The sequence below is a fragment of the Sorex fumeus genome, unplaced genomic scaffold, assembly GCF_029834395.1.
Source record: "Sorex fumeus unplaced genomic scaffold, SorFum_2.1 ptg000052l, whole genome shotgun sequence".
In the NCBI taxonomy this organism is placed as follows: Eukaryota; Metazoa; Chordata; class Mammalia; order Eulipotyphla; family Soricidae; genus Sorex; species Sorex fumeus.
The window spans coordinates 85,917-108,843 of record NW_026606109.1 but is presented as its reverse complement, the minus strand read 5'-3'; the positions used below and the strand labels follow the sequence as shown (position 1 = coordinate 108,843).

The 22,927-nt window shown below is 58.7% G+C and overlaps 1 protein-coding gene across 1 annotated transcript; it reads right to left on the bottom strand.

Annotated features, from left to right (window-relative positions):
- Positions 1–2,103: 2,103 nt before the first annotated feature.
- LOC130033284 (CAP-Gly domain-containing linker protein 1-like) lies at positions 2,104–22,538 on the bottom strand (the record flags this gene model as incomplete). Its single annotated transcript, XM_056124913.1, is given in 14 exon segments — positions 2,104–2,217; positions 5,644–5,859; positions 7,081–7,197; positions 9,012–9,112; positions 9,115–9,174; positions 9,177–9,696; positions 10,109–10,166; positions 11,184–11,287; positions 11,642–11,658; positions 11,661–11,838; positions 15,358–15,580; positions 17,683–17,807; positions 21,179–21,720; positions 22,454–22,538. Coding segments are annotated over 14 exon segments (2,460 nt in total), but the record flags the coding sequence as incomplete, so codon positions are not given.
- Between the last annotated feature and the right edge of the window lie 389 nt (positions 22,539–22,927).

The window sequence follows — 22,927 nt, the reverse complement described above, 5'->3', positions numbered from 1 at the left end:
CTAGGCACAAACCTTCACGTTTCACTTAAAAACTGGCAGGTTTGGGTCTGAGTGATAGCACAGCGGGAAAGGTGCTTGCCTCGCACGCAGCCAACCCAGGTTTGATCCCTGGCATCCCACAGGGGCCAGCGGAGAGCAGCCAGGAGTGATTCCTGAGTGCAGAGCCAGGAGGAAGCCCGGAGTATCGCCAGGTGTGGCCCCCAAAGAAAGAAGAAAGAAAACCAGAAAAACAGACTGATTCTTTTTCTCCCTCAGGGCAAGTTCTGATGAGGAGTCTCTGAGAGTGCCCAGGCCCCCCCCCACACTGGAGCCAAGAAACACAGATCTCTCTTCCTCCAGCTGAAAAAAAACAAAACATGGAAATGTTCAGTTCCCAACAAGCCCATGCAGGGTCCACGTCCACAGCCCACATGTAAAGTTCACTTCAGCCCACATGTGCCGTCCAGGGCCACCGGCTGTTAAGTACAGAAGTGCAGGAAGTGAGGGTGTGCGGGAACTCCACAGGGCACGGGGACCCAGATGGTCCCCTTCCTTGGAGAGGATTCAAACTATAAAGCGCTGCAGGCCCGGGTGTGATGGAAGAGGGTTGGGGAAGGAGAGACATCAAGGAGGCCCCAAGGCTGACTCCTGCCGCAGGCCAGACCTGAGCCTGCTGATGGTAGGTGCGGGCACTGGGGTCTGCAGCCAAGTGTGCACACCCCAGAGGACCCCACCCAGCTGTCTCCCTCGACAGGAGCAAGAAGCAGGAAGGCGGCCCAGAGGACCAGACTCCCCCAGCTCTGCGCCCAGAGCATGCGCAACGTGGCTGGGACAGTCACATGTTGCTGGATGTTTCCGTTTGCGACCGGACCTTCCTGATGGGGAGGAGGCCCTCCAAAGTGGTGTTCGACTCTGGCAAAGTAAAGATTTGCCAATTTGATGGGAGCCCGAAGCCCAGGTTCTGGGAGAGCAGCAGGAGTAAGGGCAGTGGAGGGGTCTGGCTTCTCGGCTCTGGCAAGGACGTGACCCCTTGACTGAAGGGATGTGTCCTTGTCCATGGGGCCTTTCACTCCGTAAGCATCACCTCTTGTGCTGGGAGCGTGTGGGGGTGGGGTTCTGGCAGCAGGTGCCCGGGCCCTGGTTCTCACAGGTGCCAGGTGAGCACAGTCCCTTCTTCCTCAGCTTCCTTCTTTTTGGCTTCTGTTATTTTAATTAATCAATTAATTTGGGAGGGGGGATTTTGGGGTCACAACCGGGCGTTGCTCAGGAGTGACTCCTGGCTCTGCACTCCGGAATTACTCCTGGCTGTGCTTCGGGGACCATATGGGATGCCAGGGATGGAACCTGGGTTGGCCATGTGCAAGGCAAACACCCTACCTGCTGTGCTATAGCTGCGGCCCCATTCTCGGATATCTTAAATGGTAGATATTCCCCGACTCTTTTGAAGCGTACACGCATATATACATATGTACATGTCTGTGTATGTATACATGCTTATCTATAACCTTTGTGGGTAGTCAGTTTGGTTTGTTTGGTGGGGTGGGGACTGAGCCCTGGCTCTGTTCTCAGGGATCACTCCTGGCGAGGGAGGAGCAGTCCAGGCCGTCAGCAGTCACTCGAGCCCAGGAAAGTGGGGCTGTGTGGTCAGAGGGCACTGGCTCGCCTTCTCACGGTCATCAAAGAGCCTTGAGACGCTGCGTATGTCAACACATGTGGCTTCTCTTCCTGTCCCGGCCCAGGCTCTGGGCGAGCTAACTGGGGCGTCCAGTCCCTGCCGGGCTCATTGCTCCTCCGAGCAGTCTGGGAGTGGTCAGCTGTTCAGTGATCTCGCCAGGCCGCCCCATGTCCCCCGGATCCTGTGTGGTCACTCCGCGCAGCACCTCCCCAGGGGTCATACAGGGGTCACGCAGGGGTACACTTCCCCTCCTGTCCCATGCGAGAACCAGGGACCAATTACTCCTGGCGGTGCTCAGGGGACCATATGGGATGCCGGGGATTGAACCTGGGTCTGGCGTGTGTAAGTCAAACGCCCTCCCCGCTGTGCTATCACTCTGGCCCAGGATATGGTTTTTCTCAAGGCTGAGGCCGGGCCTACACGCCCTGGTCACCACCATCACCCACCTCATTCTGCAAGTTTGCATTGGTGTTCCTGGTGTCCTCCAGGGAGGCCAGGGTCTCTGTCTTCTCTTGGGACAGTTGCTCCATAAAATGCCTGGCATCTTCCGCTGTCTGCACAGCCTGGAGAGAGAAACCTCGTTGAGCCACGCCGGGGGGCCAGGGAGGGGTTGGCCGCAGTGGCAGAGCACAGCGCGAAACGCCACACAAACCTGCCACAGTGGTTCCGGCCCCCGCTGGGTGCCGCTCACCCCGCGGGGACTCACGTCTAAACCGCTCAGCGGCAAGACTGATGCCCTGAAACAGCTTAGTGCTCCCAAGAGCCTCCATTCCTCACACAGAATAAAAATGACATGAGCGGACAGCTAAGCAGGCCTGGGTGGAAAGCATTGGGGGGAGGGGGGAAAGGAAGGAGAGGAGAAGTGAGCCGTGAGCACCGGTGTGGGAGTGGGAGAAAGGCAAACCCTGAGTGAGCTGGGAAGAGAGAACACCTGCCCGGCACCAGGCACCCTCGAGTCCAGGCTGCCCTGCACCAGGCACACTGCTGGTGGCACAGGGTACCCCCGAGTCCCAAGTGAGCAGACTCAGGGCAACCGCTCAAAGTCCCCCCGGAAGACACCGCTTTACTTTTCAACTTAGTGCCTCTCTCATGACTTCCCTTACGTCTTGAAGAGCCACAGTGCAATCTTCCGTGAGAACTCCCCCCGGATATGAACATACTGTTCTTTTTGGTTTTATTCACAGCTTATGCCTTGTCCTAGAGGTCAACAGGCACGTGGTGACGATCTGTCCCTGCGCCCGCAGCAAACAGCCCGTGACACACGGGTTCCGTGGGGATCCACCGCTCCTTGTGCCGACGAAGAGCAATCCTCTTAACCGCTAAAAGGGGGTGCCCGGGGCCAACGGGGGTCGGGCCTGCTCCACTTTACCGTAAAAGACTGCAGCGTCTTGAGCTCTCTGATCTTGAAGGTGAGCCTGATCTTGTCCTTCCTCAGCATGCGGTTCTCCTTTTGGGCCTCCAGGAGGTTGGCCGAGACGTGGCTGCTGGTCTGGGCCAGCCGACTGACCTCCTTCTGGAGGAGGAAGTAACTGCCGGCCAGCTGCTCCTTCTCCCGCAGGATCTCGGCCACCTTCTTGTCTGACCGTGCCTTCTCCTCCAGCAGGTCCAGGTGCTCGGCCTGCAGCCCCTGGGCACGCGCCCGCAGCTCCTCCACCTCCTGCTCCAGCAGCCCCAGGTGGACTTGCAGCTGGCTGGCCTCGTGGGCGGCCGCCTGGGTCTCCTGGGCGCGGGCCTCCTGCTCCTGCACCAGGGCCTGCTGTGCCGCGAGCCTGTCCTCCGCCAGCTGCCGGCACTCCTCCTGCCGCTCGGCGTCAAGCACCTCCTTGGCCTGCAGCACACTGGCGTGTGTCTTCTCCAGGCTGCGGGCCGCGTCGCGGGCCTCCTGCAGCGCCGCCTCGAGGGCTGACTGATTCTCGAGGACCGACTTCTTCTCGGCCGTGAGCTCCTCAATCTCTTGCACCAGCGACTTCTGATCCCGAGACAGCTCCTCGTAGGAGCACTGCAGCTTCTGGATGATGTTGTCCTTGTCTTTGGCCAGGGATAGGTTCTCCAGAACCAGCTTCTTGACATGCTCCTCCAGCTGGCCCCTCTCCTCCAGGCCCTTCTTACACTCGGCCTAAATACCAGAAATGAAAATGGCAGAGTAGTCTTATCTGCACACGGTGTATACGCGCGCGCACACACTCCCACACACACACACACACACACTCGTAGGATGGAGAGGCTCAAACACAGTTAGCTTCTTAGGCTCAACATATCTACCTGCCTATTTTGTGGATGGGGGCCCCACACCTGGTGGTGTTTGGGTCTCGCTCAGTGATCTGTGCTCAGGGATCACTGCTGGCAGGGCCGGAGCACCATACGGGATGCTGGGGATCAACTCCGGGTTGGCCAAGTACAAGGCAGCACCCTACCCATTCTACTATCAGCCGATTTTATTTTTGAAATGCTGTCTGAAATTATTCCTGACAGCTCCCCGGAAGTTTGGACAGTTGGATCTTGACATTGGGGCATAAGATTTTTCCCCCCCACTTCAATTCTTCTATTATAAAATCCATCACTCTGTCACAGAAGGGATACATTAAAAAACTAGTTTTCAGTACAATTCAAAGAACCACAAAAAGTATTTTGTTTTTGAACTTTGTGCAGAAGGGGAAGGGAAAAGCAACCACTGGTTGTCAAACGATTTTCACAGGGACAAACAGAGGCAGAAAATGGACTTAGTCCCAAAAGATATACACTTTATAGAAAATCCTGACTAATCCACCAAGCTTTGGAGACTGAAGCCAACAGGTTTTGCTTGCCAAACACAGTAACAAGTCTCAAAATGGAGACATTAGTGGGCCCGCTCGAGCAAATCGATGAACAATGGGAGGGCAGTGTTTGCAGTAATTTGGGAGGGGCCCAGGGGCTCCAGGAGGAGTGGCCGCACACGGGCCAGGGTCTCCCTCACCTGCTCTCCCTGCCCGTCAGCAACGGGTTGTGCATTTTCATTTCTGAGTCTCAATGCACACCATAGTTTAACCGCCATGTACTTTCCAGAACTTTCTGCAGCAAGGGCTATCTTCTCTGTCCAGCTCAGCAGCCATGAGCCGCAGCAGGCTACTGGCGTGCGCTGGGCAGCTGACCGCTGACGGTCATGTTACCGGAATGGGACTGACCTGAGCATGCACACGAGGCTGCTGGCCACAGAACTGGGCCGTGCAGGTGGTCCAGAGAGGAGACGTAGCCCTGGCTCTGGTGCGTGGTGGAAAGAGGCCGGGCACCAACACACACGCGGGCCATGGCCGCCACTCAGCAGTCCTGGTTTCCGCTGATGTAAGCTCGCTTCCGTTTTCTTTGCATTGGCTTATAGGTATGTATACACACACATATACATACAAGCACATATATGTATAGGCATACACATATATGTATAAACTATACATGGGACCAAGCGTGTAAAACTAAAAATGTATCAAAATATGTACATATGAATTAAAATACACTTATTATATGGATATAAAGATGTACACATATGTACATGTTATGTATGTACACACATATGTGTGTGTACATTTTTTCCTTTTTGTTTTGGGGTTCACACCCGGCAGAGGTCACGGCTTCCTCCTGGGTGCTTGGGGGACCCTGGGGGATGCTGGGGATCCCCCGGTGGGTCACGTGCACAGCAAGTGCCCTCTCACTGCACTAGTTCCAGCCGCTCTATTTCTCCCCACTGAGCTTCGAACCTTAACATTTCTCTGATACACTAAAAAATGCCTTTGAGCACATAAGTGAAAACACGAAGGCCTGAACTTACTGAGCAAGCTAAAGACAAAACAGACAACCCAAGCTGGGGTCCCTGGGCTTCTATGTGCTCTGCCGGGCGCCCCGGGAGCAACCCCCTTCTGGCTCTCACAGGCGCCGACGGACGGAGGAAGTGTCTGAGGCTGCAGGCCGAGGCCCCCAACAGAGCCCGACCCCGAGACGGCGGCCCTGCGCCCACACACCTTGGCCTTGTCGGCTTGCGTCTTCAGCTCGGACACCTCCCGCAGCAGGCTCCCGTTCTCCGCCTGCACCGCCTGCAGCTTCTCCTCCGCCTGCAGCAGCAGCTTCTGCAGGGCCTGCAGCGCCTCCTCGTGCTGCACCTGGCTCTCCATGGTGGACTTGGCATTGTCGTCCTGCAGAGCCTGGGACTGGCTGTGGCTCACGTTCACCTTCTCCTCCTGCGGGGAGCCGGGGGCCACCGTCAGCCACGGGCCCCCTGCCTGCCCCCAGCACACACACGTGCGCGCACACACACACACACACAACGCACACAAACACAGAAACATACCCGCACACACACGGGCGACTCTGCTCTGCTCACCAGCACACACACACAATGTTCATGAAAATGAACTTGCACTTAGAACATAGATATTGGGGGCTGAAGGGCTGGCACAGGGTCCAGGCGCCCGAGAACAGCCAGCCGGTTAGACCCTGAGCCAGGAGTACCACCGAGTTTGGGGGGAGCCCCAATAAACATGGTGATCATCTGGGGGCTGGGAGAGAGAGAGCACTGAGTAAGGCCACTTGGCCCTGGTCTGAATCCCGGCACTAACAGGAATATCCTGAGCACAAAGCCAGGAGTCGCCTCCAAGGACTGACAGGCATGGCACTAGTCCCCCACCACCACCACCACCACCAACAACAACAAAAAAATATATATATATACACACACCCCAGGGCCAGAGCGATCGCCCAGTGGGGAGGGTGTTTGTCTTGCACAAGGCTGACCCGCCTTTGATCCCCAGCATCCCATAGGGGATGCACCGTCAGTAGTAATTCCTGAGTGCAGAGCCAGGAGTGACCCCTGAACATCCCCAACTGTGACAAAAAAAGACAAAAAACAACAAGAATTACAACAGGAACAAAAAAACCCCAGAAAACAAAAATAATCTACCCCAAACTCACACACACAAACACACACACACACACACACACACACACACACACACACAAAATCCTAAAAAGAAAACCAGAAAACACACTTTGATCCAGTGCAGGAAGGTGTCTGGAAGGTTCCAGAAAAGTGGCCTTCCCAGTGCATGTCTCTCACCCCCTCCCCTTGATGTGAGCCCCCAGTGTTCCCGGCTGCCAGGGGAGACAGAGCCGAGGGGGCAGGGGCATGGGAGAGGAGCCTGAGGCGCTGCTGAGGGGAGGAAGGAGCCCGGCACTCCGGGAGTATCGCTGGCCACTCACTGATCAGGCAGAGGCGGAGGGCACAGCGCGGACAGAGCAGCGCACCTACCTTTGCTGCCCCAGTGGGGGCTCGCGCAGCCCCTGGGGCTTTCGAGCTGACACGCTCAAGAGCCTCAGAGGCGATAGGGGCCGAGCTCGCCTGAGGAGGCTTCGCTTTGCCCTCAGCAAGGTGAAGATCAGCGTCCGACTCCCCTGGTACTCACCAAACTCCGAAGCTCTTTCTCCAAAGCCTCTTTAACTCGACTGACTTCGTTCAAGTTCTCCTGAAGACTACGGAGCGCTAGCTCCTTCCCCTGCAGCTCCTCGGCCAGGCTCTCGGCCTACCAGAGTGACAAGGATGGAGTGAATGGACCAAAAAGACGAACAGGAACAAGAAGGGGAAAACAAAACAGAAAGCACGTATGAGAAGCCCATGACCCAACACAACCCCGAAAAACAGAGGCGTGAGGTGAGTGCGATTGCCTGAGGTTCTCAAAGCCAAGGCCTTGGCGCCGTCAGTTCTGGTGATGACTGTCTAGTGGTTATTGAAAGTGGCTCAAACAGAGGCGTTTTCTAGACCTACATTTGGAGTGACCAGAAAATAAGAAAGCCTATGAGAAAGAGTGACTTTCCAGGGGCGGGGAGACGACACAAAGGGCTGGAGTACACACCAGGCTCGAGTTTGAACTGCAGCACCACTGGGCGAGCCTGAGATTGGTCCACAAGCTGAAAAGCCCCACAACTGCTGGGCGGGAGGACCCCAGAGCCGAGAGCATGGCTTGGCGAGGAAGAAGGACGTTAAGCAAGGGAGGAGGGAGGCTAAGGATAGGAAGGAGGGAGGGAGGAAACAGGGAAGAAAGAGAAAGGGGGGGGGGAGGGAGGGAAGAAAAGGTTTATCTTTTTTTTTTTTTTGGCCTGCTCGAGCTAATCGATGAACAACGGGAGGACAGTGACAATGACAGTGACCCTATGGGATGCTGGAGATCGAACTTACATAGGCCGTGTGCAAGGCAAATGCCCTTCCCACTGTACTATCACTCTGGCCCCCAAGATTTACTTTCTTGTAGTTTCTTGTCTGTGACTTTAAAAGTTTGAGGGGTTTCAATATGAAATTTAAAATGAAGAACCTCTAATCTTGATGCGAAAGTGGGTCAACTATCCCCTGCTGTGTCCTAGGAATTGATTCCGTTTGTTTCAGCCGGTGTTTCTGGAATGCCAGCTAAGGAGTCCTGAGTCCTGAGAGGAACTCCCGGGGGTCTCTGGGTCCTTCTGTTATGTCTGTCAGTCCTGTCTACAAATCCCACAGCCCTTCCAACTTGGCCAACAGAGAAGTTTCTCCAACAAAGTGCACAGCGCCAGGGGAGTGGGAGGGGGCGGCTGGGAGGGCGCGTCTCTGCCACCACAATCTTATAGGAGGAAAAGGGCATTTCTCGGGGCTCCTTGGTGAGAACTGCAGCTTCCTCGGCTTGGCCCAGATCTCACTGTCTTGTCCTTCCGCAGGGTCAGGGCTACCATGAGAGTCCATGCCCATGGCCAGCAGGAGGCCATGCTGGAAGGCGGACTTGGCCCAAGCACCCCTTAGAGGCTGAAAGAGATGAAATCTCTGCGGGGCTGGGCGGGTGCTTGTGCTGCAGGCAGGGAGGGGCCGGCAATGAGAAATACCAAGATGGGCCACGTCACCAGCCCTGAGGGAGCTCAGAGGTTCAGAGGTGTTGAGCACCAGCTGGAAACTGAGGCACCTCAGGGACAAGATGGCAAAGCCAGTCACATGAGCAGGTGGTCAGCAAGGTCAGGGAAAGACCCCTGCGGCCAGACTCGAGCCTGAGGGTCTGGGCGGACTTGGCGAGTATGCAGGGGGCCCAAGGTGGGAGGGCCGAGGTTTGCTTTGGGGGCTCCTATCTTGTTTTCTCACTGGCCTTGTGAAGAGTTCTCAGTTTCAGAAAGACCCCAGACGGGCCTGATTAGCCGGGGCCAAGGCTAGCACGGCATCCGGGTGCTGGGGACCAATGACAGTCCCAGAATCGTGCCGACACGTTCTCAGTTCCATCAGAGGGAACCGCACGGGACGTGACCGGGAGACCTGTCAGCACCAAGCCGGAACACGGTGGCGAGCACACTGACACACAGCATGCAGGGAGCGAGCGTGGAAGTGGGCGAGGGCGCCCGGTGCGGCCCGCTTTGCATTCTCTAACTCCTGAATCTGCCGCTCAGCCACCTGGAGCTGTTGCCTGAACTTCTCCATTCCCAATTTACCTCGGAACTGGCCTTCCGGAGCCCATCGAGCTGCAAGAGCTTCTGCTGGGTGGCCTCCAGCTGCGCGTGGCGTCGGCCAGGGCCTGGGCTTGCTGACTACACATGGCCCGCAACCCCTCCAGGTGCTTTACCTTCGTCTCCGCCTCCTGCAGCTTGTTCAGGGCGTCCTCCATCTCTACCAGGTGCTGGTCCTCGGTCTGGTCGAGCTTGGCCCGCGCGGCCTCCAGGCTGTTCTTCTGCTCCTGGGCCGTCCTGACCAGCCGCGACCTGAGCATCTGCAGCTCAGAGGCATGTGCCGCACGCTCAGCCGCCAGCTGGGCCTTCAGGCTCTCTACCTCCTGCTGGGACTCGAACTGCAGCCTCTCCATCTGCATCTTGAGCTCGGTCAGCTTGGCCGCCTCGGCGCCCACGCCCCGGCTCACGGACGCCTTCGGCTCGCCCGTGGCCTGTTGGTGCGGGGCGATGGCCGTCTTCATCTTGGACTTCCACAGGGCGATCACGTCCGTGTTCTCCTCGTTCGCGTGGTCCAGCTTGGTCCTCCCCCACTCGTTCTCCTTGGTGAGCTTCTCGGAGGCCGCCTGCAGGGCCTTCACCTCCTGGTGGGAAAACAAAATTTCCATGAACTTAAAACAGGAAGGAAAAGAAGCAGAAATAGAAATTATTCTTTTGCAAACTGACTGTTTGCTTCTTCTTGTTTTAAGGAATACCTTCCAAAAAACTGGGGTTCTAAAGGATTTGATTTATGCTGCTCGACTGAAAATCAAAGCTGAGGCAAAGGCGTAGACCCAACTGCCAGAACGAGAGAAAAACGCTCATCAACAGCAGCCTCCGGCCCCAAGGAGCAGAGGTGCCTCCGCCGGGCCCTGCCAGGTGCATGACCCCAGGTATCCCTGTCTGATTCGGAGTCTCCAGCAGAAGTGGTCCCGGCGGGGTCGGCCAGGCCACCCCGCATCCTTGCCTGCACCCTGCAAGCCTCTTGACCTGCCCGGGCTTTACCTCCAGGTCGCCTTTGGTGATGGACTCCTCTTCGACTCGGAACTGGAGGTCCTCCACTTTCCTGTGGGGGAGAGGGAGAGTTGTGAGGGGCGTCACTGCTGCCCCCCATGAGGGCCACCATCCTGTAGATGCACGCCTGACCCAGCCCCCGCCTCCACACACAGGAGGGCTGAGAGAGTCAGCGAGGGCCAGAGCGAGAGTACAGCGGGCAGGGCATTTGTCTTGCACGTGGCCGACCCGGGTTCAATTTCCAGCATCCCATTATGGTCCCCTGAGCAATGCCAGGAGTAATTCCTGAGTGCCGAGGCAGGAGTAACCCCTGAGCATCGCTGGATTGACCCAAAAAGAAAAAAAACAAAGTCAGCGAGTCCCCTCGGCTGTGAGCACTGGGTGGTACCCGCAGGCTACAGGAGGAAGCTCTGTCGAGCCAACGCCAGGCGCAGTGCCATATCAGCCTTTTCTGCCTCGCAGCTAACAGAGGTGGTTAGAGACTGACCAGGTGCGCGTGCCAGTCCCTCCCAGCCAGCGCCTGTCCCCGCATCGGGACAACAACTGAGCCCCTGGGGGAGAAGCAGCAAATGACTCGGGGCCAGGGCGGCGGGGGAGCAGGAGGGGCTCCCAGGGGACGTGGCGAGTTCAGCATGTGGAGCTGAGAGGCTGAGTCGTGCACTGGCAGTGCCCCTGGGCACCACAATGCCGGGAGCCCATCTGAGAAGACGGTCTTGGCCGGCACCCCGTGTCCGTCTGTCTGCAGCCTGGCCTGAGCCCTGCCTGTCTGCTGCCGTGCCACATGGGTGCTGCGGGTTTCCTCCCGCCCAGGACTTAACCCCAGGGACTCCCACAGGGCCCCACTGGGATACGACAGTTCCCGGCCACCCAGCACATGTCTCCTGAACACCAGGCCACGTGGACACAGCAGGGAGGGCCGGGGGTGGCTGGGCTCCAGTGAGCTCCCCCCCATCCCCCCCAATGAGGCCACTCTCAGGACTGGGCACCCGCTGGTTTGTGGTTCTCACAGCCCTGGAAGGCCAGGAGCACCCCACCCGAGGCAGCCCCCCAGCTCCTGGCACGGCCTCACCTCTTCTCCTCCTCCAGCTGGTTCAGCAGCTCCACCTTCTCCCAGTCGCTCGCTTCCAGCATGGCCCGCAGCTCGCCCATCTTGGCCTCCAGCTCCAGGACGTGCTGTGGAGGCAACTGCGTGTGAGTGTCCTCACCCGCCCCCGACAGCCTTCTGTGGGCTGGCACCGCCACCTGCCACCGCGGCATGCTGAACGTGTCTCCCACCTAAGATGCAGCATTTCTGGAAGGCGGGAAGGGAAACACACCACGAAAGCACCGGCGGGGACAACTCGGCGCTCCCTGAACCCCCACGGGGCGAGCAGAAGGTGCATGCTATCAAACCACGTGGCGGACGCCACCGCAACGACGGCAGATGGGGACCCACGGCCTCTCCCTGCACCGCCTGCACCAAGCTCGCGCCCAGCCTCTGCCGCAGGCATCTCTCGGACCTGGCACTGCCGTCTGCACAGACGTCACCTGGTCGTGCCCGTCCCAGCCAGGGCCAGCTCCTGCTCTATCTCCCCCACATGGCTCGTGGCCTTGGCCACCTCCACCCGCTTCAGGTCTCGCTCGGCCAGCAGCTGCTCAATGTGCTGCTGCTTCTCCTTCAGCGCCTCCTGGAGGGCGGTTGTGCTGGAGATCTTGCGGGCGCGGCGGGAGGAAGTTTCCGGCAACTGCAAAGGAAAAAGAGACGTGAAGGGGGTGGGGGCGGCGGACGCGGGCATGCACGCGGTGATCCTCGGCAAAGCACATGGAGCAGCGCTGCATCCTTGCATTTGGGCCAGCGACTCTCAGCAGAAGCGTCTTGAAACCTTCCCGAAGATCCTTGGACGGGACCTGGGCTCCACTGACGGGCCTCGTGGGAATCCAGAGACTCTTCTGCAGAGCCGGAGGCAGCCCCCTCCACAGCCCGCTCTGGCCTGAGCTTCCTTAAGGCTGAGCCCTTGGCTTGAGCTTGAGGCCGGCTCCAGCATCTTCAGCCTTGCACGTCCGTCAGTCAGGGTCTCCCCAGGGCAGCCTGGCCCTTCTCTCTTCCTCTTCCTTCCAGCTCACCTCGCTCTCCCCAGCACCCGCCCCAGGCCTGAACAGCAGTAACCAGAGACTCTTGTCTCTGGGAATGGCCTCGTGCCCCTGAGGGTCACTGGGTGTGACCCCATAAAAGACCCCTGTGCCATCTGCCTTCGAAAGGGGGGATGAGAGGCTAGAATGGTAAAGTTGCGGGGAAGGCGCTGGCCTTGCACGCCGCTGCCCGAACTGGATCCCAGGTACCCACCCCATAGGGTCCCGAGCCCACCAGGAGTGACTCCTGAGTGGAGAGCCCGGAGTAAGTCCTGAGCATTGCTGGGGTGTGGGCCAAAATCCAGGAAAAAAAGGAACAAGTGGTGGGTGAGCATGTGTGAGGGCTCACGCCCAGAGAGCAGGACAGCAAGGGCAGCTCAGGGGAGGATCAAGCACAAAGGGAAGGAGAGAAGAGGCAAAGACAGTGGGAGGGGAGGGGAGTGGGCTGCAGGGCCGCGGGGACCGGGGGTTCTGTCCGTTCTGTCCTGGGATCGTGGTCGCTCATGGTCGCTCTGCAGACCAGTTTCCTTGCGGCACAACGGCCCCTGCAGGCAGGGACACAGCGGGACCTGGTCTTCATTCTTCAGGCACACGGTGGCGGGGGCTGGGGCTGGGGTGGCCGAGGACGTCCGCTCCTTCTGCCCGGCCACGCCTGACCCATTGCCCTGCTGCGAGCCAGCCGCAGGGTCTCTTGTCGCTTCCCTGCATCATCTGAGCTGCTGCCAATTGCCTGCTGACTGACGGGCCCAGCAGGGCCCAGGCTGTCCACTGCTGCTTTGCCTGCTGCGAACTCTCGAGCTACCTGGTTCTGTCCGGGGAGCGGGTCATCCTTGCCTCTGCGTAAGGATCTGGCCGTGACTCCCCAATACACTTAAAGTATATTGGTCAGATTAAATGCTCTCCCCAGGGCCAAAGAGTTTTTTTTTTGGGGGCGGGGGGAAGGTGCTTGCAGAGGTTCAAGATCCAGCACCGTCAGGAGTGACCCCAAGAGCAGAGAGCCAGGAATAAGCCCTGAGCACCCCTGAGTGTGGCCCCAAAACCAAATAATAAATAAATAAAATTTCTAGGAGGACACGAGCTCTCGGGCCCAGCCATGTGCAGTGCTGCTGGGAAGTGCACTAAACTCTGATTTCAAGGGGTGGCTGGGAAGAGCTTGACAGCCTTGGGGGTCTCCACCAAGACCTGGGCTTAAACCCCCTCCACCGGGAGCAGCCCCCAAGCACCACGCCTGGAGTCCCTGAGCACTGCCAGGTGAGCCCCCAAACCAAAGAGCAAAAATAAAAACTAGGAAAGGCGGGCGGTGGTGTTCCCTGAGCCTCCTGGCCTGAGCGGGTGGGGCATGCCGGACGCACACGCTTCCTGGGCCCGAGACAGCTCCCTGAGGAAACCAGCATGGGAGCGAACAGCTTCTTTCAGGCAACCATGGGAATGAACGAGACTGTGAGGTTCAGGCGCCGGAGCAGGGAGAAAGCAGCACCCCTGGCATGGGGGGAGGCAGGCGCTGAGGGGCTGGGCAAGGTCGGGGCCACGAACTGAACTCAGGATGTTGATGCCAAAGCCTCTGCTCTGCGCGTTGTGTGTGAGGCCCCAGGCTCCATGCCAGCAAGGCCAGACCCTCTGTGGGAGCCTGGTACCTCAGAAGAGCAACTCAGCCAACACGTGAACCGGGAGGCTCCCCCAGGGCACGCACGGACCTGTGTGCATGTATGTATGCGTGCACGTACGTTCCTGTGGGCATGTCCACACACACCTGTATGCATGTGCGTGTTGTGTTTATGCATGTACGTGCCTGTGTGTACATACCCATCAGCCTGTGTATATACGGTATGCACTACGTGTACATGTATGAGTGGCTGTGTGTGTGCGATCACTTGTGTGTGCACGTATGGAATTATGTTGTCAAGGTATACTTCCATGAAGTCACACAGACTCATTCTATATTCCTGTCATAGACGCTAACGGTGATGTGCAGTGTAGGAGTGAGCTCCACCCTGCGTAAAGATATGCAAGGCAGGGGCCAAAGAGCTGGAGAGCGAAGCCCCAGCGCTGCCCAGGCTCAATCCCGGAGGCCCGCCAGGAATAATCCCGAGCACAGAGGTGGAAGAAAGCCCTGGGCTCTGCCAGGTGTGACCCCAGAACAGAACGAAACAAGACAGCGGGGGGAGGCTGGAGATACGGCTCAGGCGTGGGGCTCTTGCTTGGAGGTGGGAGGCCCCGGCTCAACCCCAGCACTGCAAACGGCCCCTTGAAGCACTGCAGGGTGTGGCCCACAGTCAAGCAGAAAAACAAAACTGAATTCCACAAATGGGCTGACTCGCGAGGGAAGGAGAGGGGCTTCTGAGTCTGCTCCCCTCCTGAATGGCGAGGCGAGGGGAAGGAGGAGTCAGACGTGAGGATGGAGGCAGGGCAGGGGAACCTGGTGGTGGTCAAGCAAGACAGGACTGGCCCCAGGCCTGTGCCCACGGCGCGCGGCCTCCTGGCTCCCGTTCCCATGTCACCTGTTTTGTATCTTCCGTTGCACACACACTCACTCCCTCCTCTTCCGCATCGAGGGTCAATGCAGGGAGCAGAGGGGGCGGCAGGAACCGCAGCCCCCAGCAAAGCCAGCCCCCCGGGACACGTCTCCATCGTGGGCCCGTTTCCCTGTGGACAATATCTCAGGACACCCTTGCATATTCTGACCCACTTTAGTGTTTATGACTCAGAGAGACGTGAGGGGAGAAGCCACGAGGCCCCAGCTTTGACTTGCGGCCCCGCAATGGACAGAAGTCCAGGCCCCTCTGCATGTCGACAGGGGTGCAGAGGGACAGGAGGGAGCAGGGAGGGACGGAGAGAGCAAACAAGCAACGCCAAGTGCCAAGCGTTCCCCAGAGTCCCTGGGTCCCGCTCTGACCCTCCGACGCCCCCTTCAGCTTCCCCACTTCATCACTATGGCAGCCTGGGGCCGGAGACGAGCCCTGAGCACCGGAGGAAAGGCCCATCCCTGCTCCTGTCACTGGTGGTGGCTGGGAAGCCACTCGCCTGCCCCCCGGAGCTGCTCAGCCCACCCGGTCCTGTTCCGCCTCTCGCCCCTGGGGCCCTGGGAGTCCATGGGGGCCTGAGCATCGCACAGGGCGGGGGAGGGGGCTGCTTACTAGTTCCGTGTGGCTGAGCCTGCTGCTCACGGATGAGGCCACGGAGCTCACGGAGCTGAGCGAGGAGGCCGACGGGCGGCGCTTCAGGCTGGCGGGGGTGGTGGCCATCACACGCCTCACAGGGGCCGCCTTGGCCTTGGCCAGCGTCGTGGAGGGGAAGCCGATCTTGGTGACTTTGTGAATGCGAACAAACAAGCCACACTTGGGCTGACACTGGAAGTACCTGCGGACCACGAGGAGGGGAGGGACAAAAAACACCTTTGGCAAGAGAGACAGGCGCCGACCGCGGAGTCCACTGAGTCCCACAGTCTCACACCCCCACAGACTAACACGCTCCCACAGCCCAACACTCCCACACAGTCACACCCCAACCAACACTCCCACACTCTCACACTCCCACTCACCCCAACAAACACACTCACACCCCAACCAACACTCCCACATTTCCACAGCTCCACACTCACACACACTCACTCCCCAACAAACACACACACTCACACACCCCAACCAACACTCCCACACACTCACGCCAACCAACACACACTCACACTCACACCCCAACCAAGACTCCCACATTTCCACAGCCCCACACTCACACACACTCACACCCCAACAAACACTCCCACACTCTCACACTCCCACTCACCCCAACAAACACACTCACACCCCAACCAACACTCCCACATTTCCACAGCCCCACACTCACATACACTCACTCCCCAACAAACACTCCCAGACTCACCCGAAGAAACACACACACTCACATCGCAACCAACACTCCCACACTCTCACACTTCCACCAAAACAAACACTCACATTCACACCCAAACCAACACTCCCACACACTCAAACCCCAACACACACACACTCACACCCCAACAAACACTCCCACATGCTCACAGCCCCACACTCGCACACACTCACTCCCCTAGAAACACCTACTCACACACAACCAACACTCCCACACACTCACACCCCAACCAACACACACTCACACCCCAACAAACACTCCCAGACTCACCCCAAGAAACACACACACTGACATCGCAACCAACACTCCCACACTCTCACACTTCCACCCCAACAAATACACACACTCACACCCCAACAAACACTCCCACATTTCCAGAGCCCCACACTCACACACACTCACTCCCCAACAAACACTCATACCCTCCCACAGCCCCACACTCACACACACTCAAACCCCAACTAACACACACTTACACCCCAACCAACACTCCCAAACACTCCCACCCCAACAAAAACTCCCACACTCACCCCAAGAAACACACACACTCACACCCCAACCAACACTCCCACACTCTCACACTCCCACCCCAACATACACACACGCAGAGCACAACAAACACACCCACATTTCCACAGCCCCAAACTCACATACACTCACTCCCCATCAAGCACTCATACCCTCCCACAGCCCCACACTCACACACTCACACCCCAACCGATATTCCCACACTCCTACACACTCACACCCCAACCAACACTCCCACACTCCCACAGCCCCACACTCACACACTCACACCCCAACTAACACACACACTCACACCCCAACCGATATTCCCACACTCCCACACACTCACACCCCAACCAACACTCCCACACTCCCACAGCCCCACACTCACACTCACACCCCAACTAACACACACACTCACACCCCAACCGATAATCCCACACTCCCACACACTCACACCCCAACCAACACTCCCACACTCCCAACGTCCCACACTCACACTCACACCCCAACAAAAACACACTTACACTCAAACCCCAACAAACACTCCCACACTCCCACAGCCCCACAGTCACACACACGCACACCCAACCAACACTTGCATGCTCTCAAACCAACAATGACACGCTCTCATTCCCTCACAAACATGCTCACACCCCCACCAACACTCACATGCTCATGCCCTCACCAACACTCACAGCCCCACACTCACACGCTCACATACACACACCCTCATACATACATATCCACACTCCGAAGCGCACACATTCATACATTCACACACACACTCCCTCGCACGCCGCCCACCCCCACTGCGCAAACCAACGGCGATTCCAAGCAGCCTCCCCGGCATCTGAAGGGCGACAGCAGGCCTGGGGGGTTCCTGCGGGCGAGCACAGCTGCATGTGGGAGCCCCAGGCTGTCCCCACATCCCTGCAGGGTCCCCGAGTGCCACCGGAAGTGGCCCCGCCTAAGAACCAAGTGAAGTGGCCTGCAGTCCCCTCAGCACCTCTTGGGCACCGTGCATTGCTCCAGGCTGTCTGGGGGGGGGGAGCAGGAGGACCCACCTCGTTCCGGCCACGGCGCCATCGTTCTTGCCCAGCGGCTTGTCCAGCTCCACGCCACACCAATCCCCCTTAGCGAAGTCCGTCTCCCCGAGGAAGCACACCACACCGGCCTTCACGCCTCCCACCTGCCAGAGGGATGCGGGTCAGGCACCCTAGACTGTGCACAGTGCCTCCACCCCTGAGAAGGAACATTCTGGCTTCACAGTAGGGATTTCCTTAAGAAACCCCAAAGGTCAAGGTGCCACTTCCCCCCGCAACCCCTACAGGGTGAGCAGACGCTGCTGCTCAGTGTCCATGCAAGGCAGCGGCGTTCTCACCTACTCGCTGTCACTGGTGGCCTGCTGACCACACCCCTGGGAATCTCTGACCCAGGCCAGCCACCTGGTGTGGCGAGGGGGTCCCTGCCCCGCGGGTGTGGGAGCGGAGCCCTGGCAACCCCACCGCTGGAGAACAACTAAGCCAGAAACCAGCTAAAGTAAATTGACTGTTCTCATATCTTAGCGGAGTTCGATTTTCCAATTTTCCTTAACTATGCCTTGGCTTGATGCTTGGCCCCTGGGATGCAGAGCAAAACAGAGAAAATAGATGGTCCCCCTAGCCCGCCAAGAGTGATTCCTCAGTGCAAAGCCTGAGTGACCCATAAGCACTACCAGGAGTGGCCCCAAAACCAAAAAGTCAAAACAGAAAGGGGGGAGAGAGAGAGAGAGAGAGAGAGGAACCTCAACTAATAATGCCCGAGAGCGTGGTTTTCTTTTTTCGGGTCTGGGGCAGGACTGGGTTCACATGCTCGGGGGTCACTCGCAGCACGAGGGGTAGCAGCGTCACCCAGGACTGTCTCTGTGAGTCCTGAAGTGCCATCTGCAAAGGCCCTGGCACAGCCTCCATGGCCAGACGTGGGCACTGGGCACTGTGAGTGTGACAAGGAATAAAACAGCAAGAGAGAGGTGGCTGGGGTGGCGGCCCTGGGCTGAGAAGAGGCTGCAAAGTTCCTGTCTCACAGCTGGTCATCGGCACAGAACATGCCGTCCCTGACCCGGAAACAGCCTCCTGGAACAGCACAGCTGGAAGCCAGTCAAGTCTCTCAAGACCCTGACATTATATCCTGGAAATATCATCTGCCCAAAACTGCTGCAAGCCTGTCTCCAGAACATTCTGTCAGAGCTCAGCTGGAGAGAAGGGAAGTGATCTCCCAAGTTCAGGAGAACCACCGCACATCAGCCCGGAGAAGCTCTTCACGGTTGGACTCTGAGACGCCACAGGACGGACAGAGTGACCTCCCGCTCTGAGACACCATAAGACTGACCAGAGCGACTGACTGTCCCGCTCTGCGACCCCTGCCTACTTGCGAGCACAGACGGGACTTGAGGTCAGAGCTGGGCATTTCCAGTGACCCCAATAAGGGTCCCTGAGTCTCCAGAGAGAACCAAAGTAGCACAAGCATGGGGGCAACCTGTCCACTGCCAGTGACAGGGAGTGCCAGGGGCAGGGGACCGCCTTCCACAGGCCTAAGGCTGGAACAGCCGTCTCAGAGCCTCCGAAGGGCTCCTCCGAGGTCAGTCACGTAAACATCGGGGCCAGCTGGCGCAGAACCTGGACTTCCTGTGTGCAGGGAAGAATGGGGCAAAGGGCAGGAGGCCCTTTGGAGAGCCGGGAGGGCGCCAGCCCTGCACGGGAGCTTCGCCTCAGTGCCCCGAGGCCAGCCCCCACTCGCCACGGCCTCCTGACCACGGCTGCGTTAGGCCGTGGAGCGCCAAGCAAACCTTCCTTGAATTAGGAAAAAGACCAAAGAAAGTGTTTGGGTTTTCTTTTTTCCCCCTTCTTCTTTCAGAAAACAGCCATTATGCTGGTTGTGGTCCCCCAAAAAAACCCTCAAAAACTTCATTTTGAAAGGCGTGCTCGAGCTGAGGTATGGAGCGATGGAACAGCACAGCGGGCAGGGCGTTGGCCTTGCACACACCTGCCCGGATGTGGTCCCTGAGCACAGGGCCAGGACTCAGCCCTGAGCACCACCACCAATAAATGAATAACTGATCAGAGTTATTCACCGCAGAGCCAGTGGCAGTGTCCCCGCTCCCTTGTTCCAACGACACTAGTATCCCTATGTCCGGGTGTGGACGGTAGTGAATGCAAGTTAAAAAAAAAAAAGTCTTTTTTCTTCTTTGGGTCTTTGGGTCACACCTGGCGATGCTGAGGGGTGAGTCGTGGCTCTGCATTCAGGAATCATTCCTGCGATGCTTAGGGGACCCTATGGGATACCGGGGAACCCAGTTTGCTGAGTGCAAGGCAAACGCCCTCTCTGCTGTACTACTGCTCCAGCCCCCCAAACAGTCTTTAAACCGTGAGTCTCCTCCAGCTCCAATTCCCTCCCCGTGTTACTCTTTGGCCATCCCTGAACCCTGACCGTGACCCTCCAGGACCCTCCGAGGGCCACCCTGCGCCTGCACAGCTCTCCTCTCTGGCCTCCACAGCTCTGACACCGGCCTGGCGATGGCCATCCCTGTGGTCCCCGGGAAGCCACTGGCTCCGGGCCAGCCCCCAGTCTGTCTGGTCAGAGCCGCCCGCCTCAGACGTCCCCGAGGTGACTTTTCCTGGCCGCTTCCCACGGGTTCTGAAAGCGTTATTGAGTGCTTCTGCTGGGGGAGAACAGTTGTCTACAGCCAAGCGCCTCTGCTTAGGGGAGCTGTGCAGAGGAATGGGCTTGGGGTGGACTGAGGATGCCATGTGCAGGGACCTGGTGACCCCCACCAGAAGCTCATCTTACAAAGGGTGCCCCCTCGCCCCCACCGAAGGCCTTCCAGGAGCTGCTCAGAGAAACCCAAGAGCAGGTGCTGAGTCTGAAGATCGAGCAACCAAGACAGCAAAACATACTCTTGAGAATGTTCCGGAGACGGGTCCCTACCCGTGGCCTACCCAGGGTCCATCCCCGACACCCCAGATGGTCCCCTGAGCCCTACCAGATCCCTGAGTTCAGCACCAGGAGGAAGCCCTGAGCATGGCCAGGTGTGGCCCAAACACCAAACCACACACGTCTGGAGAGACGGCTCAGGGCTTGCGCACGGAATGGCCTGGAGCGGCTCGGGGTGAGCCCTGTGACGCCCCAAACACAAACATCACAAACCAGAGCAATGGAACCGATTTCCAACTTTGTTCGTTGGTTTGTTTTTTGAGTCACAGTCAGAGTGCTCAGGGCTTACTTCTGGCTTGGTGCTCAGGGATCACTCTGGGATGTGCTTGGGGGACTGTACATGGGACCAAGACTTAAACCCCGGGTCAGAGGCATCCAAAGCACACGGCCTCCCCACGGCATGACCCCTCCACCCTGTTTTGGCTAAACTGGTAAAACTGGCAGCATCCCCGCACGCATCCATCACGCTGGAAACTGCAGGACCAGGTGTCCTGGCTGCTCGTGCTTCCACCCAAACCGCGAGTCTGGGAAAGCTGATGGACCAGACAGGCGAATGGACACCCACCCGCGACCGCTGCCCTCGGCACTCACCAGCACCCGGTCCCCGAGCTTCAGCTCCTGCTCCCCGTTCTTGAGGGAGCCAGCCTCCGAGAGGTTGGAGATGGACTCGCTGGCCGTCCTGGTCAGGTTGCTGATGTGAGGGGTGGCCGGTGCCTCCTTCGCGGAGGGCTGGGGTGCCTTCGGGGCGGCCGCAGGGGCCGGGGCGGCCGACAGGGGCGGTGTGGCCTGGGCAGCAGGCGCTGGCTGCAGGCCGTTGGTCTCATCGTCGGCCTGCCAGCTCCTGCTCAGCTTGGACGGCCGGATGAAGATGCCCTTCAGCGGCTCGCACTGGAAGTAGCGCACACCCGCCACCGAGCCGTCGTTCTTGCCGATGGGCTCGTCCAAGACGATCCCGGCCCACTGACCAGGGGCAAACTGGGTCTCCCCGAGGAACTGGATGAATCCAGGCTTGTTCCCCTTCACCCAGACTCGTTCCCCGACCTGGAAGTCGTCCACAAACTCCTCCTGCGTCTCCGAGGAGGGGGCGCTGGGGGTTTTCTCCCCAGGCACGGACTTCTCAACGGGAGCAGCCGCTGGAACAGCAGAAAGGGTCAGAAGGGTCAGAAGGGTCAGGAAGGGCCTGTCCAGGTCCAGTTAAAGTGTGGTTGGGGGTGGCCACACCCAGCAGTGCTTGGGACTACTCCCAGCCAATGCCGGGGGCTGCTTGTGGTGAAGCCTGGCCGGGCCCGCCGTGAAGGGGACGTGCCTACCTACTGCAGCATCCCAGGCCACAGTCATATTTGGGCAGCTGAGGGGAAATCTTTGGACACACCCCGTGATGCTACGGACCAAGCCAGGCGAAAGCTCCAACCCAGTGTCTTATTTCTGCTGTGTCCACTGGCCCATCTTCTTTTTCTTTTAGGGGGGGAGCACTCCAGGCAGTCCGCAGGGCCTATTTCTGGCTCTGCGCTCAGGGTCACTCATGTGAGGTTGAGGCTGGAGAGTCACATGGGGTGCCGGTTGCCCTCCCCACTGTACTGTGGCTACGGCCGGCAATGAGGCCCTTTAGTCCAGGTGAGTCCACCTCCCTCAGCCTGTCCCCAAGCCCGGGCGAGGGGGCTAGCAGTTAGGAGGGAGCGTGTTGGTCGCCTCAGCTGTCACCAGTTGCCGTGACACGAAAGTCACAGAACGTGAGACTCGTGTGTGAGAGCTGTCCCCAGAGCCATGAACGTGCCTACAGCTCAGGGAGCCCTTCCCGGGCGAGGACTCGGGAGGGGGTTCCCGGGTGGAAATGAGTCTCCCCTGGCCCGGGCTGAGCGCACTTACCGGCCGAGGGCGCCTTCAGGGCCCAGCTCCCATGCTTGAGGATCTTGGTGGGGGCCTTCAGCCCGCTGGGCCTCAGCAGACTCATGGTCAGGTGGTCAGACGCTGCCGCGGCCACTACCGGGCCCTGACTGTCGAGCCCACTGTGGGGCCTTCTGAGGCGCACTCGTTCTCAGGGATAAATCTCTGAAGAGCAGAGGAGAGAGTCTGTCTCACGGGAGCGACCACAGCAGCTTCCGGAGCCCAGAGAGCTGCCAGTCTGAGACTCGCCACCCCGAGTGCGACCCCCAGCCTCCCGCACAGCCCCCTGAGCCCACCAAGTGTCATTCCTGCACAAAAACTCAATCCCAAACAGACAAACAAACAACAGCAGATTCAGGGCCAGAGGGCAGAGGGGACAGGTACTTGCCCTGCGGGCAGCTGACCCTCACGCCCTCCCTGGCATCACACCCACCCCCAAACACATTCAGGAGCCAG